Raw genomic sequence first — 16,500 nt, 5'->3', positions numbered from 1 at the left:
ATCATTATAAAAATAAATAGGCTGTGCGATTATCTTCTGACAGCCTGCTCAAATTTCTAAACTTATTTAAATATGTATACTTTCAAAGAAATTAGCAATATTTCACATTTGAGATACTTTAAGCTTTTCAGCCTTGTAAAACTACTTGACCCCTTAACCAAATGAAGTGATATTACAGTATTATAAGAAAATGGTTACACGTATCTAAAATGAATTTTTGGAAGCCTCTCACCAGTCAAAATGATGTTTCAAATCTAATTTTTAAAATAATTAGCACCCCAATTCTAGTCATTTTTATTAAAGTGATATTTAGAAAACTGTAACACAAAATTGTGCTTATAATGTAGAAAATGCAGGAAAAAGGATCACTTTTTAAAAGATTAATTTTATTAATTTTTTATACAGCAGTTTCTTATTAGTTATCTATTTTATACATATTAGTGTATATATGTCAATCCCAACCTCCCAATTTATCCAACCACCACCACCAGCCCGCCACTTTCCCCCTCTGGTGTCCATATGTTTCTTCTCTGCATCTGTGTCTCTATTTCTGCCCTGCAAACCGGTTCATCTGTACCATTTTTCTAGGTTCCACACGTATGCGTTAATATACGGTATTTGTTTTTCTCTTTCTGACTTATTTCACCCTGTATGACAGTCTCTAGATCCATCCACGTCTCAACAAATGACCCAATTTCATTCCTTTTTATGGCTGAGTAATATTCCATTGTATATTTATTTGTACCACATCTTCTTTATCCATTGGTCTGTCAATGGGAATTTAGGTTGTTTCCATGACCTGCCTACTGTAAATTGTGCTGCAATGAACTGGGGTGCATGTGTCTTTCTGAATTATGGTTTTCTCTGGGTATATGCCCAGTAGTGGGATTGCTGGGTCATATGGTAATTTTACTTTTAGTTTTTTAAGGAACCTCCATACTGTTCTCCATAGTGGCTGTATCAATTTACATTCCCAACAACAGTGCAAGAGGGTTCCCTTTTCTCCACACCCTCTCCAGCATTTGTTGTTTGTAGATTTTCTGATGATGCCCATTCTAATTGGTGTGAGGTGATACCTCACTGTAGTTTTGATTTGCATTTCTCGAATAATTAGTGATGTTGAGCAGCTTTTCATGTGCTTCTTGGCCATCTGTATGGCTTCTTTGGAGAAATGTCTATTTAGGTCTTCTGCCCATTTTTGGATTGGGTTTTTTTTTTATATTGAGCTGCATGAGCTGTTTATATATTTTGGAGATTAATCCTTTGTCCGTTGATTCGTTTGCAAATATTTTCTCCCATTCTGAGGGTTGTCTTTTTGTCTTGTTTGTAGTTTCCTTTGCTTTGCAAAAACTTTATTAGGTCTCATTTGTTTATTTTTGTTTTTATTTCCATTAATCTAGGAGGTGGATCAAAAAAGATCCTGCTGTGATTTATGTCAAAGAGTGTTCTTCCTATGTTTTCCTCTAAGAGATTTATAGTGTCCCGTCTTACCTTTAGGTCTCAAATCCATTTTATTATTGTGTATGGTGTTAGGGAGTGTTCTCATTTCATTCTTTTACATGTAGCTGTCCAGTTTTCCCAGCACCACTTATTGAAGAGACTGTCTTTTCTCCATTGTATATCCTTGCCTCCTTTGTCATAGATTAGTTGACCATAGGTGCGTGGGTTTATCTCTGGGCTTTCTATCTTGTTCCAATGATCTATATTTCTGTTTTTGTGCTAGCACCATATTGTCTTGATTACTGTAGCTTTGTAGTATAGTCTGAAGTCAGGGAGTCTGATTCCTCCAGCTGTTTTTTTCCCTCAAGATTGCTTTGGCTATTCGGGATCTTTTGTGTCTCCATACAAATTTTAAGATTTTTTATTCTAGGTCTGTAAAAAATGCCATTGGTAATTTGATAGGGATTGCACTGAATCTGTAGATTGCTTTGGGTAGTATAGTCATCTTCACAATATTGATTCTTCCAATCTAAGAACATGGTATATCTCTCCATCTGTTTGTGTCATCTTTGATCTCTTTCATCAGTGTTTTATAGTTTTCTGAGTACAGGTCTTTTACCACCTTTTGTAGGTTTATTCCTAGGTATTTTATTCTTTTTGTTGCAGTGGTGAATGGGATTGTTTCCCTAATTTCTCTTTCTGATCTTTCATTGTTAGTGTATAGGAATGCCAGAGATTTCTGTGTGTTAATTTTGTATCCTGCAACTTTACCAAATTCATTGATTAGCTCTAGTAGTTTTCAGGTGGCATCTTTACGATTCTCTATGTATAGTATCATGTCATCTGCAAACAGTGACAGTTTTACTTCTTCTTTTCCAATTTGTATTTCTTTTTCTTCTCTGATTTCCATGGCTAGGACTTCCAAAACTACGTGAATAACAGTGGCGAGAATGGACATCCTTGTCTTATTCCTGATCTTAGAGAAAATGCTTTCAGTTTTTTACTATTGAGAATGATGTTTGCTGTGGGTTTGTCGTATATGGCCTTTATTATGTTGAGGTAGGTTCCCTTTCTGCCCACTTTCTGGAGAGTTTTTATCATAAATGGGTGTTGAATTTTGTCAAAGGCTTTTTCTGCCTCTATTGAGATGATCATATGGCTTTTCTTCTTCAATTTGTTAATATGGTGTATCACACTGATTGATTTGTGTACATTGAAGAATCCTTGCATCCCTGGGATAAATCCCACTTGATCATGGTGTATGATCCTGGAAAAAGGATCACTTTTTGTCATCACATTTCAAATGAAAGTTTTTTTATTAGGTGACTAGAAACACCATTTAAATTATATCATTACCTGCCTGCTTTTTAATGAAAACTCTTCTTCACACACGTAGATAAGCTAAAGCTTATAAACTTAAACTTGTCAGAGAAATTTAAAGCAACTCAGTCAAAAAAAATGAAAAGACCTGGTAAAAAAAATTTTTTAAAAAGGCTACAATATAACCTGAACAGCACATTAAACCCCCAAAGATACAACTTAGCTCCTTTTAGGGATCTATTCAAGGGGTGACAGTTCCTGAAAGCCACCAGATGACTTACCCTTTTCATGTGACCAACAACAGAATCACAGCAAGGACCACACTTAAGGCTGACCCAGTAAGGCCCTACTGTGGCTGTCTTACATGACCCACATTTTGAGTGTAATGGAAAGACAACCACATTTCATTTAAATTATGTGTGGTCTTTTCTGAAGAACTCATTAAGCAAATACATTTACATATTTTTGCTTCAGTGGTGTGGTAGGTCACTATGCATACACACATGTAGCAATTTTCATACAAAATTTTCCAAAGGAATTTCACTTAAAATAAGAATTTCAAAGAGCAACAAAAACTTCCAAACATTCTGGGAAACAACAGTTACCAGCATTTTATTTTGCCAAGTGAGAGTGTTAAAAATAAATGTAAATAAAACAACACTATCATTATATTTTCATGAAAGGACACATGAACAAGAGTAAAAGATATAACTGAATAAATTACTTTTTTTTTTGGAAAAACTTGGGACAAAATTCAGAAAATTGTCTTTATATCTCTTTAGATCAATGAAAACTTTGTCATGTACCAAAAGAGTTCTGAGGATTAGCCTTTAGAAACCTGTATTTTCAGTCATTTATAGGAATTCAGTTATCCAGAGTTTTCCCAAGACTACAGATGGAGAAGGCTGTAGAAAACAAAAATAAAATTAGCATATGGGAAAGAGGTAACGCCAACCTGACCACCTCAATAAAGCAGAACAGATATAGAAATAAAGTGAGTCACACAGTTTTCTGGCTTCTCAGGGCACATACAAGTTATGTTTACACTACACTGTAGTCTATTAGATGTGCAGCAGCATTATGTCTTAGAAAACAATGTATATACCTTAATTGAAAAATATGTTATTGCTGAAGAATGCTAACCGTCATCTGAGCCTTTAGTGAGTCGTAGGAGGAACATCAAAGATCACTGATTACAGATGAACATAACAAATATAATAATAATAAAGTTTAAAACAGCAGTCCCCAACCTTTTCGGCACCAGGGACCGGTTTTGTGGAAGACAATTTTTCCACAGACTTGGTGGGGGGCGGGGGGGTTGTTCAGGTGGTAATGCAAGCAATGGGGAGCGATGGGGAGCAGCAGATGAAGCTTCGCTTGCCCGCCACTCACCTCCTGCTGTGCGGCCTGGTTCCTAACAGGCCATGGACCGATACCAGTCTGCGGCCCGGGGGTTGGGGAACCCTGGTTTAAAACACTGTGAGAATTACCAACGTTAACACAGAGACATGAAGAAAGCAAATGCCGGTGGGAAAATGGCAAAGACAGATTTGCTTGATGCAGTGTGCCACAAACCTTCAATTTGTAAAAAACACATTATCTGCGAAGTGTAATAAAGCAAAGTGCAATAAAACAAGGTATGCCTGTAAAAGATGTAAGGAAGACCATGAAGGAAGAAGCAAGTAAAACTTTAAAAAAGCATGTTGAACAAAAAAGGATACCTCTCCCCTTATGGGGGATTACTTTAAGAGATCTGCAATCTTGACATGGTTAATTCTCCACTTTCCTTTACAACCTTGTTGAATCTCTTTTAATTTGGAACCTGACCTCCCTTTCTGTTACTTCTAACCATCCTCCAGCCTCCGGACAGGGGTGGGCAAGATATACTCTCCCTGAGGAAAACAGATGACTTGATATTTTCTTTGCCAGACACAAGTGATACCTGAACAGCTGCTAAGAATAGAGCTCACTTTTCCAGACTCCAGCCTTGAGACAAACCAGTATTTGATGAGACAAGCTCAGCTATGTTTCAGATTTTAACCATATAATCAAAATCTTGGGTTTTGTCCCCAGCTTTACTGAGATATAATTGACATATAATATTGTCTCAGTTTAAGGTATACAATGTGATGTCGAGGACCACTAACATAAACAGAAAGGCACATTTTGAAACATATAAACCAAATACCAAATATTTTTATTTTTAACCCATGGTTCAGTACACTCTACAGTCCATCCAAAACTGGCTCCGAAAATTAAATATAAGAAAATTAATCTACTCTATGCTTAACATTAAAAAAAATTAACTTATATTCTAAAACCAAGTGTAATTAGCACTCTGTGGAGCGTACACTGCCAGACAAAGGTTAATGTAACTATAAATTTTAAATAGATGTATATTTGTATGTGTATGTATATGTCTATATATTGTATAAGAACAATTAAAAAACACAGGTCCATCAGCAATCAGATGAATAAATGACCTTATTCGCAAGTTTCTTTCTCAAATTCCCTGCAGATACTGTTTAGAGACCATACGAAGTAATAAAGTGATAAAATGACCACTTTTTTTTTTTAAAGGACCAAAGTTCAGTGGTCTTCAAACTGAGGTCTCTATTTATATGAAGAGACTTACTTGAGTCTGTGCACTTTTCAGAGAATCAATTTCCAGATCCTCAACTTCCATACAAAGTTTTGCCTAAAGTGATCTGCCTGAAAATTTCCAAGTTAACAGATAGTCCATTTCTCACATTACAGAAGAAAGACCTACTCCTTCTTACCTATCCCTTACTAAGGTACACTGTACCTGAAGGTATGAAAACCTCCAGGTGACAAGAGAGAAGTCTCTTTCAATGATTAATCAAACACTATAACATAAACCTGTAAGAGTGTATCTCCAAGTATTAAACATGTTTCTATTAAGGGCATGGTGTGGTGTTAGGTGTTAGAAACATGGTATTTGGGTCCCTGTCAGGATGCTCTGAATTAAGATATATAGCAAAGGGAGGTGGCTGGAGAACTGGCAATTTCTCTTTAATGACTCTACCTTTTCCACTCTGAGCTCCCTGAAACCTCAATCTCTCCGTACCACCATTATCAAAGGATGCATTGCTAGGGAGAAAAAAGTCCCATGGGAGCAATACAAATAGAACATCAATAAGAAGCCCAGACTCACATTTGCTTACTTTACATATTTAAGTATTAGCCATTCTTTTCAGTTATCTGTGGATGGGTTCATAGCTATAAAGAAAGGCACCTTACATTGGCTAAAGCACCATAAATTGCTGGTACTGATTTTTTTTTTCCCAAAAATTCAACTGGAATGAACAGCTAACATTTTCAAGACAATACTAGATACAATCAAAGGATAAAAATTCCAAGTGACTTCTTTCAGATTCAGTATGTATCATTCAATAAAGTAGTAAAAACCTAATTTAACAAATCATATATCAATACCTGTTCTAATTCCAACCATTCCCCAGTTGGTTCAATCTTCAAAAATATTTATTTTTCTATTACTTAAAGGAAAATTAAATAATATACTAACTCCTGGGGCAATCTGCTTTTTAGCAGTACAAACTTTTTTATTATTTTCATAGGCAAAGTTTAGACATGATTCATCTCATTAAGAAATACATTTCCAATAGAATCCTACTTTTCATGTTTTCACCTGGATTATAGTTTAAGTAATCCACACTAGAATTCTGTATATGCAGAAGAATTTTTAACACTATTTTTCTCTGAATTACCTTACCTGCATCCAACAGTAAAAAATATCCCAATAGCACTATTTTAAAAGTCTTAAATTCAAACTATGGAAAAAAAATCCTTATTTCTAGCACATTAACAAATGTTTAAAAGAAAAAATCGAACATTAAGTGCATACACTTAATGTATGCATTTAATGAAAGATATGTACTGACAATACATTTCGCTTTAACATATTACAAAATTACCAGTGGCTTTAATTGTGTATGTTTTTCTTTTAAACAGTTAAAAAGTCCATAAACTAGTGAAATGCATTTAAAATGGATTCAATTTTATGAACAATATTCACTATGATGGATCTTTATATTTCTGTGCTAAATAAGAGTTGTTTGTTTGATACAAATTCTGCTAAAAAGAAATAGATTAAAAACGTTGCCTTTTTTCATGCACTGAACCTTACCTCAAGTAGAATCTTGTATTTTAAATATTAAAAAACATCAATTTTTAAAATAGCAGTAGTAAATTCCTAGAAGTCAGTGTTTTGCAAAGCATGCGTTCGTTACTAATCACCTATATCGAAACCATCAAGGGTTAAAAAAAAGGACGGGGGTGGTGGATTCCCTGGCGGTCCAGTGGTTAGGACTCCACACTTCCACTGCAGGGGGCATGGGTTCGATCCCTGGCTGGGGAACTAAGATCCCACGTGCTGTGCGGCACAGCCAAAAAAACCCCCTCAAAAACAAAAAATCATCTAGGGTGCTCATTAAAAATACAAACTCTCAGGCCCATCCCACATGTTTTGAATCAGAATCTCTTGATAATGACAGAGTCTAGAAATTTAACTTTTTACCAATTACTCTGGGACTTCCCTGGTGGCACAGTGGTTAAGAATCTGCCTGCCAATGCAGGGGACTCAGGTTCAAGCCCTAGTTCGGGAAGATCTCACATGCCGCGGAGCAACTAAGCCCGTGCACCACAACTACTCAGCCTGAGCTCTACAGCCCGTGCGCCACAACTACTGAGCCTGCGCTCTAGAGCCCGTGCACCACAACTACTGAGCCTGCGCTCTAGAGCCCGTGCACCACAGCTACTGAGCCTGCACTAGAGAGCCCATGCTCCGCAATGAGAAGCCCACCCACTGCAACCAAGAGCAGCCCCCACTCTCTGCAACTAGAGAAAGTCAGAGTGCAGCAACGAAGACCCAACGCAGCCAAAAATAAATTAATTAAAATTTTAAAGTAAAAGCAATTGCTCTCCGGAGATCTCTAAAGCCAAAAATCTAGAAACTGATCAATAAATTTCCTCAAATAAGCACGTTAATAATAGTGTAAGAAGAAATTCAAAATTAAGAAAGAGATTAGGGGCTACAACCCAAACATCATGAAGAAAATAAACACAGAGTTAGGTCCAAGATCAGTTTTAAAAGAGAACTGCTTGTGACTCTGCCAATGATTATTAACGCTTTGTGCACTTTCTTATGGAATTTAGGGCCACTGCGGAGACATAACTAAAAAAGCAAAAAGGAACATTTTTCTCTTCCATTATAAGGAATGCTGACCACTATAACACAGTATTGCTACTTTGAGAACTTGCTTCCCTTATTATTTATTATGCAGATGATCCTTCAGGATTATCCTCTAATAATATCAATACATAACACCTGGCTAAAAATGTACATACATTGTTAAAATGGTTTTCATAATACTTACGGTCTTCAACAACCCCAAATAAAGGAAAAACAGGGAACAGACATGGTTACCAAGTCTATACCAGCTAACTCACCAGCCTCCTCACACATCTCTTTTCCCTACACCATCATAAAACCACATCTTGAAGATACTAGCTCAGGTGGGTGAAGCTATACACTCAGGAGTCACTCACACCACTCTACCAACCAACAGAAGAAATCCAAACTCCAGCTAATTTACTCCCTGGAAATACACAATAGCAATAGAAAAGGTAACCAAGACTACAATAATTAAATGTTCCTTTTGTTTGGTCCTGTCCCTTATTTCTATATAATCTTCTAGTAAACACTCTGCTTCCAAAATGGTTTATTTTAAAAAGACATAATAAAAGGTAGAAGCTCTATGTTTATTCTCTTTAAAGAGACTATGGGATGTTTATCTTAAAGAGTAAAATGGGTTTAAGGGTTACTTGGTAGAAACTGTTCTCTTCCCTTAAAAAAAAAAATGCTGAAGGAGTTATTTGATTTCTAGTTGGGGATCTATTAAATGTGTTACGTAGGTTATTAAGATGATGGCAAAGACCAGAAGAGAATGCATGGCTCTTTCACTTAAGGAACAAGGTTATAAAACTACACTTCCTCCAACAAACAAAGCTTGACAATATAAATTTGACTGTTGTACCTAAAGAACTTTATCCCAATTTTCTATTGAGTAGCCAAGAGGAATTTGATGAAACAATATGATTATTTACTACATAAATAATACCTTTTCTGGAGGAAACAATGTATACTTACTTAGTAAGCTGCCCTTTATTCTTGTTATTATCAACTCCATTATAAGTCACAGCTGCCAGTTTTCTGCTCCGGTAGTTCTCATAGTGTACATTATTAGTGACATCTTTCAAGTCCTGCATGTGTGTTCTGTCATAAATAAATGACACATCAAGAGTTTGCTTCTATTAAGAAAGCTTTGGTGTAAATTCAAAATTTTAGTAAAACAAAAATTTCAGACTTAAAATGAGCAAAAGACTATTCTTAAGGGAGATGGCATCCGTCTTCATTCACATGTAAGGCAGAGTAAGACACAATGAGCTAACTTGACACCAATGGAAAATTAGGTTCCAGATGAAAGTTTAGGAGCATAAATCCTCTCAAAGCAGTTACTAAAGAATGACATTTCTAGAGAAGAGTATTTACCTTTTTAGTATATATTTTATTTTACTAGAGAAGGAAAAGTAGATTAGCTCCTACTAAAGTTCACAAAGCAAAAGAAATTGCTTTCCTTTTAGCAATATTATTAATATTTGAGTTTTTATTCAGGTAATACATAGGGACACTTTAGATCACATATCAAGTTGGACGCAAACTGGGGAATTTTAATTTTGAGTAAATTTCTGTTTATTCAAATTGTCCATTAAATGTGGTATTTTGGTTAAATGAATGTCTGCTCGTAGCGTATCTATCATACATAAAATCAATCCATAAGAGACAACTACACAATACATGAGACAATTTCATCATTCCTTAATGTTTCAAGATGCTAAAAGACTCCCTGAGCTGCTCTACGGTATCCTTTACCAATGCAGCAGTGTTTTTGGATATACGTGGTGTGGGAGTATTCTGTTATCATTTGATCTTCCCTTTTCTCATCATCCATTCCTGCAGCTGCAATCCCCCATCTTTCATCTCCACCACTTTACCAAAATCCCCTTATGGGAGACAAACATAAAGGTGTTACTCTGTATTTATTCTTCCTGATATCCAGGAAACAGTTACTACTACTTTCCCTTTTGTAAACAGAATGTGATGTTGAATTACTCTGATTCACCTAGTATTGGACATTTCCATGCAGTTTTCTGATAGTTTAACTCCTCCTATTTCTAAGACTGTGTTTTCCACAAGCCTCATCTCCCTTTATACTCTGTCCCTTGATGAATATATCCTCTCTATGGCCACTAGAGTTACACCTAAAGCCTTCTGTACTTCAGTCAAGTCAGACAGTTCCTTACTCCTAGCATATCCAATGACTGGGACTGAATAGTTCATGTTAATTTGTCACTGACTCTCAAACTTCAGAATTCTACTGCTTTGGGAGCTCTCTTTGCAGTCTCGAAGTCAAACCACTCTAACCCAGGACAACTTTCTCCTTGGCGGTCAGTCATTTTTTTGGTACCAATATATGTTATAGGTGACACCACATAACGTTTTCAACTATACTGTAAACTCCCTTTTACAAAAAACATGCCATCACCTTCTGTACTCTTGCCACAGATAGCACATAATGGGCCCTTTAAAAAGAACCGATTTGAAGCTGAGTTATAATAAACACTGTTGACTTTCTAAAATTACTGTTATCAGTTTCTCTAAGCAGAGAATAATGACTGTGCCAATATGAAACAATCTTCTTGTAATTTTTAAATATTATCTCATCAATGAATCACTGAAAAATAACTAAAGGACCTGAGGTAAAGTATTTTAGTAGCTGAAATACAAGATGTATAAAATAAAAATAAGGTGGACTTATTAACTAGTTGTTAAACTATTTTTGTTAATGTCATCAACATTTTAGATAGTGAAATATTCTTCCCTTTTACTAAAATAGCTTTCTTTATGATTACCTGGTTCTGGTATTTTTCAGGATATAGAAATCTCTATTTCCACTTACTTAAATATTTTACTTTATCCTTTTAAAAATCAACCCGTTCCTCCACTCTGAAAATAATTAGTAATATAGTTTTCTCCACAGTTTCCGGAATTTATTCATCTTTTCCATTTCTTATTGCTGATAACAAAGCACTCTCTTCCCTCCTTTTGTTTTCCTTCTCTATTTGATTTCTGCACTGTCCACTGCCACACCCTGAAACTTATTTTTATCAAGTTTTCCTCTTTCCATTGTCTTCCTTGGTTTGCCTGCAACAGCTAGTTCTCTTAATTAGTAAAGTGACACAGCTTTGAACTTGAATGTTTCTTAGAAGCAACCACTACTTACTCCTAAATTTAACCTGCAGGATTTCAATTACTTGGAACTTACAGACATATGGAACACTGGCATTGATATTTCCTTCATGTATTTATTAAATATCCACTAGGTGCCTTTATCAAAGACATGAGCTACATAATATATACATCTTTCTCATCTCTCCTCCGAACTTAAAAGGAAAAGCAATAAAGTAAAATATTCCTAAGCTTACCATTTTCAAAGCATACTTATCAAGGATGTTTTACACGTCTCAAAGACTATAAATGAAAAATTGTGTTAAGCCAAATGAACATCTAGCATAAGTGAACATTTATGCCTTAGGAAAGAAAAACAAGTGTGCTAAAACAAATTTAACAAATAAATGAATTTTTTATTAAGCAAATTTGCCTAATCATCTACCTCAAGGAGCTGAAGCCAATATCTTCATCCTACTTGTTAAAAATGTTAAGTAGGACCACTCCCAATCCCACAAATAAACATTTAATGACTGTATTTATCCTAATCCATCTTAAGGCATCTATTTCCATGAATTTCTTCCTATCTGACCCACTCCATGATAACATACCACTTACCACTTACTCTGAGTTTCTTTAATACATCTAAGCAACCTCATCACAGCACACATCTACTTATATATTACATAATTTTAGAATTTTTTATATTTTCATACATATGTATGATTGTCCTGTTGCTTTCCTGTACTAAATCTTCCTGCAGGAATGGTCCTTCCTGCTTATAATGCTTCCATACTAGTGAGTCCCACTCACCAGATGTCACTGTGTACCTTCAAATGTTCAAAGTCTAGCTTCTGACTCAGTAACTAGCCTTCTTGTCTATAGTATTTTAGGTATATAGGCAATTATTGATTGCATATTTAAAAAACACATAAGATGGGCTTCCCTGGTGGCGCAGTGGTTGAGGGTCCGCCTGCCGATGCAGGGGACATGGGTTTGTGCCCCGATCCGGGAGGATCCCACATGCCACAGAGTGGCTGGGCCCATGAGCCATGGCTGCTGAGCCTGCACATCCGGAGTCTGTGCTCCGCAGCGGGAGAGGCCACAACAGTGAGAGGCCCGCAAAAAAAACCCAAAAAACAAAACAAAACAAAAAACACATAAGACAAATTTATAGAATATCATTGTGTCAGGCACTAGGCAAGTAGCATAGATTTAAAATTGAGGAAAAGAATAAAATCAGAGGGAATGTACTGGCAATTAATACTTATGAAACATTCCTTACATATATAATATCATAAGAGATTATTAGTTCTTCTGAAGTCACATCTTAAAAATGGAAGTGAAAGGAAAGAGTTCGTAACAGAACCTGAAGTGTTGTATTCTCAAAATCAAGAGATGACCACCCTTTCATATGCATTTGCTCTTCTCCCACTGTGTGAGGCATGGCAACCCCAATGGCTGAATTAACTCCGTCATCCACTTTCTACCAAAACACCCCGTCATGAGGTCTTTTGAGAAAAACCAATTACATGGCAATCTCTTTGATTTCAAAATTCACTTTCATCTCTTGTATATTTCTTGAGGTAGCAGTTTGACTCATATTTTCCCCCACTTTTAAGAACGATCTTATTCTTGTTCCATGATTTCCAATTATCATCAATATGCATGTTACTACTTCAACATAGCTCAAGAGATTCCTGTGTTTTGGGAAAGTGAATAGTATGAAAATGAAGAGACACCAACTTAAGATGACCATCTAAAACTGGAGGTTGAAGAGAATAGTACATAGTGAGGGTCTGGAGAAGCAAGCAAGATGAGAGAGGAGAGAAGTAGCAAAAGGGTATGAAATGGCATGAGAAAGGAATTTACCTCAGCATGAAAACACTGAGGTTCATTGTGATCCCCTTTCTGTTCCTTGCCCACTAATGTCTCTGGTTCTTTTCAACTTTTTCTTCAGGATTTCGCTCTCTGCTACTGATTTTCCAATTCAGGTCCTGGTCCTCTAATCAGAAAAACCTCAACGTCCTGTTCTCACATGCTTTCCTTCTCTTTCATCAGGTGCACAAGGTACAATTTAGGAGTAATGTTTTCCCTCCTGGGAGGAAGATCAGTTTTGTTCACAGTGTTCCAGTAACAAAAACACTCCACTCACCAGCTACCAAGCTATGTATTTTTAAATACTCAAAGTCAAGTTTTTGACCCAAAACTTAGCCCTCCCTTCCACAGTTTCCACATTAAAGAAGAGCAAAAGCCTTTTCTTTTCCACTTTCCATACCTCTTTCAGTATTAAACCTTAACACAAAGTATAATGATCAAGAGACCCATTTTCCTATATATCCCTAGCCACACAGCCTATTTTGTATTTTTGCTCTTGACTTCAAAACCTTGGCAAAATAACCCAGGTTGTCTCTATGCAGTGCTTACTGCAGTGCTTACTGCGGTGCTTACTTCAGGGCTAGAACGAAGATACCACTTTAAATTAGCTAAATTTATACAAGACAAAAAGTTAAATCTGTCTAACTCTAATTTTATTTAGGGGAAGAAAAAATTTGTTATTTTCATCATTACTCACACTTACCTTATCAACATATTTCTTAGAATTGTAAAATCACAATGTTCACCATTTTCAACTATAAAAAAAAAATAGATCACATACATTATTTCCACTAAACCCAGTCTCTTCAGAGGAAACTGGGTGTTAACAACAATGAGAGAATATGCAAAATAGCTTAGATCAATTTTTCATTAAGATTTAACGCTGTAACATAGTACTTAATTTAAGGGCACATCAGACGACTGTGCTATATTACTTTATTGTAGTTTAATCCTCAATGATAAAATATAAACCTAACAAATGAGCTCTCCAAAAGCAAACAATTTTGACATTTTGAAAGAGGACATCATATATTTCTCTTTATTGGTTGAAAATATATTTATACCATAATAAAATGCATTTTAAAAATTCAGTGTTGGGGGTGAGCAGGGGATCACTTTAGAAAAACTTCCCTGAGGTAACTAAAATGAAAACTTGAGCCAAGAACATTAAGGTTCTTTATTTTTTAAAAACGTATCACTAAAAGAACACTCTTTGGTGGGGGAGGTACCTAAAACTAAAGATACAAAGCAATTTCTTCTGTGCGTATTTCTAAGGGCTGTACTAGTTCTAAAGCCTCAGCTCAGCAACTGAAGGTTACATGGCGATGACAGAGCTGGGAATGAGCACAGTATCACTGGTCGGGAAAGTCACTGATAACAAACTAACTTGGAAAATATTCTAAAAATTACAGAATTTTTCAAAGTAATACCAACAAAGAGAACAATCATCACTCAACTCTTGATTCCAAGTTACTATAATACAGAAGATTAAATATTAGTAAAACCAGTATAATAAACACAAATTTGGGGAAACATGTCTATTGCCAAGAAGGCCTTGTTGAGAATTGATGCTATAACTAAGATTTTATTGTTGTTTAACACTCCTTAAAAAATTAGTAGAGGATCTCTTAATAATGAAATCTTTTTGCTCTAAAGATGTGATGCCAAAAAAGGTGACTTCTGCCCTGAGGAAAAGAAACTGTGAATGTTTTAATTGAGCTTCTGACAGTTCTCATTCTTGAGGGTCCCAGACCCATCTGAGACTCAGATAAAAGTGACAGGCCTTTTCCAAAACTGTTCTCAATTTCAGAAGGTTTATTAGATCCCTTGGAAGCAATCTTTGGTCCCCACGTAAAGAACTCCTGCATTGTAAGAGTTTTCAAACAAAAAAACAGGAATAGACTTAATGGTGAGGCAGAGGTGGCAGGGTGGGTACTGACAAGTGGCTTCTAAAGTACTACACTGTTAAGATTTAACACGTACTTGCCTGACTTAGTAGGACACAAGGTCTGAGAAACTTGAGGAAATGAGACTCAGTGAAACTGAATTCAGAGCTATCTTTGAAAATCTAGACTGTATCAATGCAGTATGCCTATCATACCACTTACTATAAATACAAATATTTTTAATCACATTTGTGAGATCTTATAGAAAGCCATTCACTGAAGAAAACCTTACCTTCAGCAACACCCCAAGGATACTGCCTTCCTCTGACCCTTTTGCCATTAACTTCAATGATAGTATTACTACCTACCACAGCAAGAGGTAAACGGTCCTATAAAACAAAGTACTCTTGTTCAAATATATCTCTGTAGTCCTCACAAATTCAATAATAAAGAAGTTACATTACTCAACAGATAAGCAAAAACAATTATTACCCCGACAGTTTCTGCATTCATTTTTATAGGCCATTCAATTACTATTTAGTAAAATGCCATTCTATGGTATTGTCACCAATGTAAACAATAAATAAAATATTTTCACTGAAAATTTAAGAATACTAAGGCATATGCTGATCAAATTATTTGTTAAAACATCATTCCAAAAAGAAGCTGCCCCATATTGGAAAAATTAAAAAGGATAAAAAATATATTAGCAGTTAGAGGAAAAAAATGAGGCTTGTGGCTAGCTTGCCTACCTGATCACAAACCAACCCTAACAGCCCTGGAGGCAGAGAATGCCATTAGTCAGTACATCATTTTTAGGTCCAGGGTACTTAGGAAACCACTATAATTTAAAAATACAGAAAATTATGTCGGTATAGATTTTTGGTTGATTCTTATGAAAGGACAAAAGAAAACATATTTTTGGTCTTAAAACGAAGATTAAGCATAACAGTGCTTAAGAACAAATCCTTTCCCTTCTTATTACGCCCCCCTTTTCTTCCCATTACCTGTTTTTAGGGGGAAAATTATAAAATATCAAATCAGTTAACTGAAAACCACATGAAGACAAGAATTACATTATTCATCTCTCTATTCCATATAATGCTTTATGATACATAATAGCCAAACAACAAAGTTAATCATAAAGTTGAATTCAATACTGAATAACCTCTCTATTTAGTCTGTAAGTCAACTGTTTAAAAACACTGATATTTTTGGTCTTTCCAGCAGCTATTATAGTATTTTTAAGTCCCTAAAACATTTTAGTATATGTATGGGAATGAACCTACCTTTATCTTTTTAACAAGCTTATTTTCTTCTTCATCATCTGTCTCTGGGAATTCATATATTTTAATTTTATGTTCTTGGATTTCTTTCATTATCTAAAATGAAAGAGGAAGTCAGCAAAAGAGCATCACACATAATTTTAGTACAGTAGCCTTATTTTTATTATACTCTTCTTAAACTCCTGAGTCCTCAGTTCCAGTTCCTTTACTGTTTTTCAATGATGCAAAATGTCATCTAAAACCAAAGTACTATGCTAGTCTTTTTTTTAACCATAAAGTTGATATATAAAAGTACCATTCTCAAAATCCAATTACTGCAGAAGTGTTAAAAGTCATATGGTTATAACCAAAAGAGTTCTAA

General features: G+C 35.5%; 1 protein-coding gene across 2 annotated transcripts in view; it reads right to left on the bottom strand.

Annotated features, from left to right (window-relative positions):
* The window catches only part of SEPTIN7 (septin 7), a gene marked incomplete at its 5' end in the record, with an annotated part of 103,319 nt that overhangs the window by 8,886 nt on the left and 77,933 nt on the right, over positions 1-16,500 (bottom strand). For both annotated transcript variants that reach the window (XM_082846683.1, XM_082846682.1), the window contains 4 exons: positions 8,951-9,076; positions 13,671-13,722; positions 15,146-15,242; positions 16,143-16,235. In XM_082846683.1, the coding sequence (XP_082702809.1) occupies positions 8,951-9,076; positions 13,671-13,722; positions 15,146-15,242; positions 16,143-16,235 (368 nt within the window). The remainder of the gene's footprint in view (positions 1-8,950; positions 9,077-13,670; positions 13,723-15,145; positions 15,243-16,142; positions 16,236-16,500) is intronic.

This window comes from Leucopleurus acutus (genome assembly GCF_964270905.1).
Source record: "Leucopleurus acutus genome assembly, chromosome: 9".
NCBI classification, from domain to species: domain Eukaryota; kingdom Metazoa; phylum Chordata; class Mammalia; order Artiodactyla; family Delphinidae; genus Leucopleurus; species Leucopleurus acutus.
This window is presented reverse-complemented; position numbering and strand designations above follow the sequence as displayed.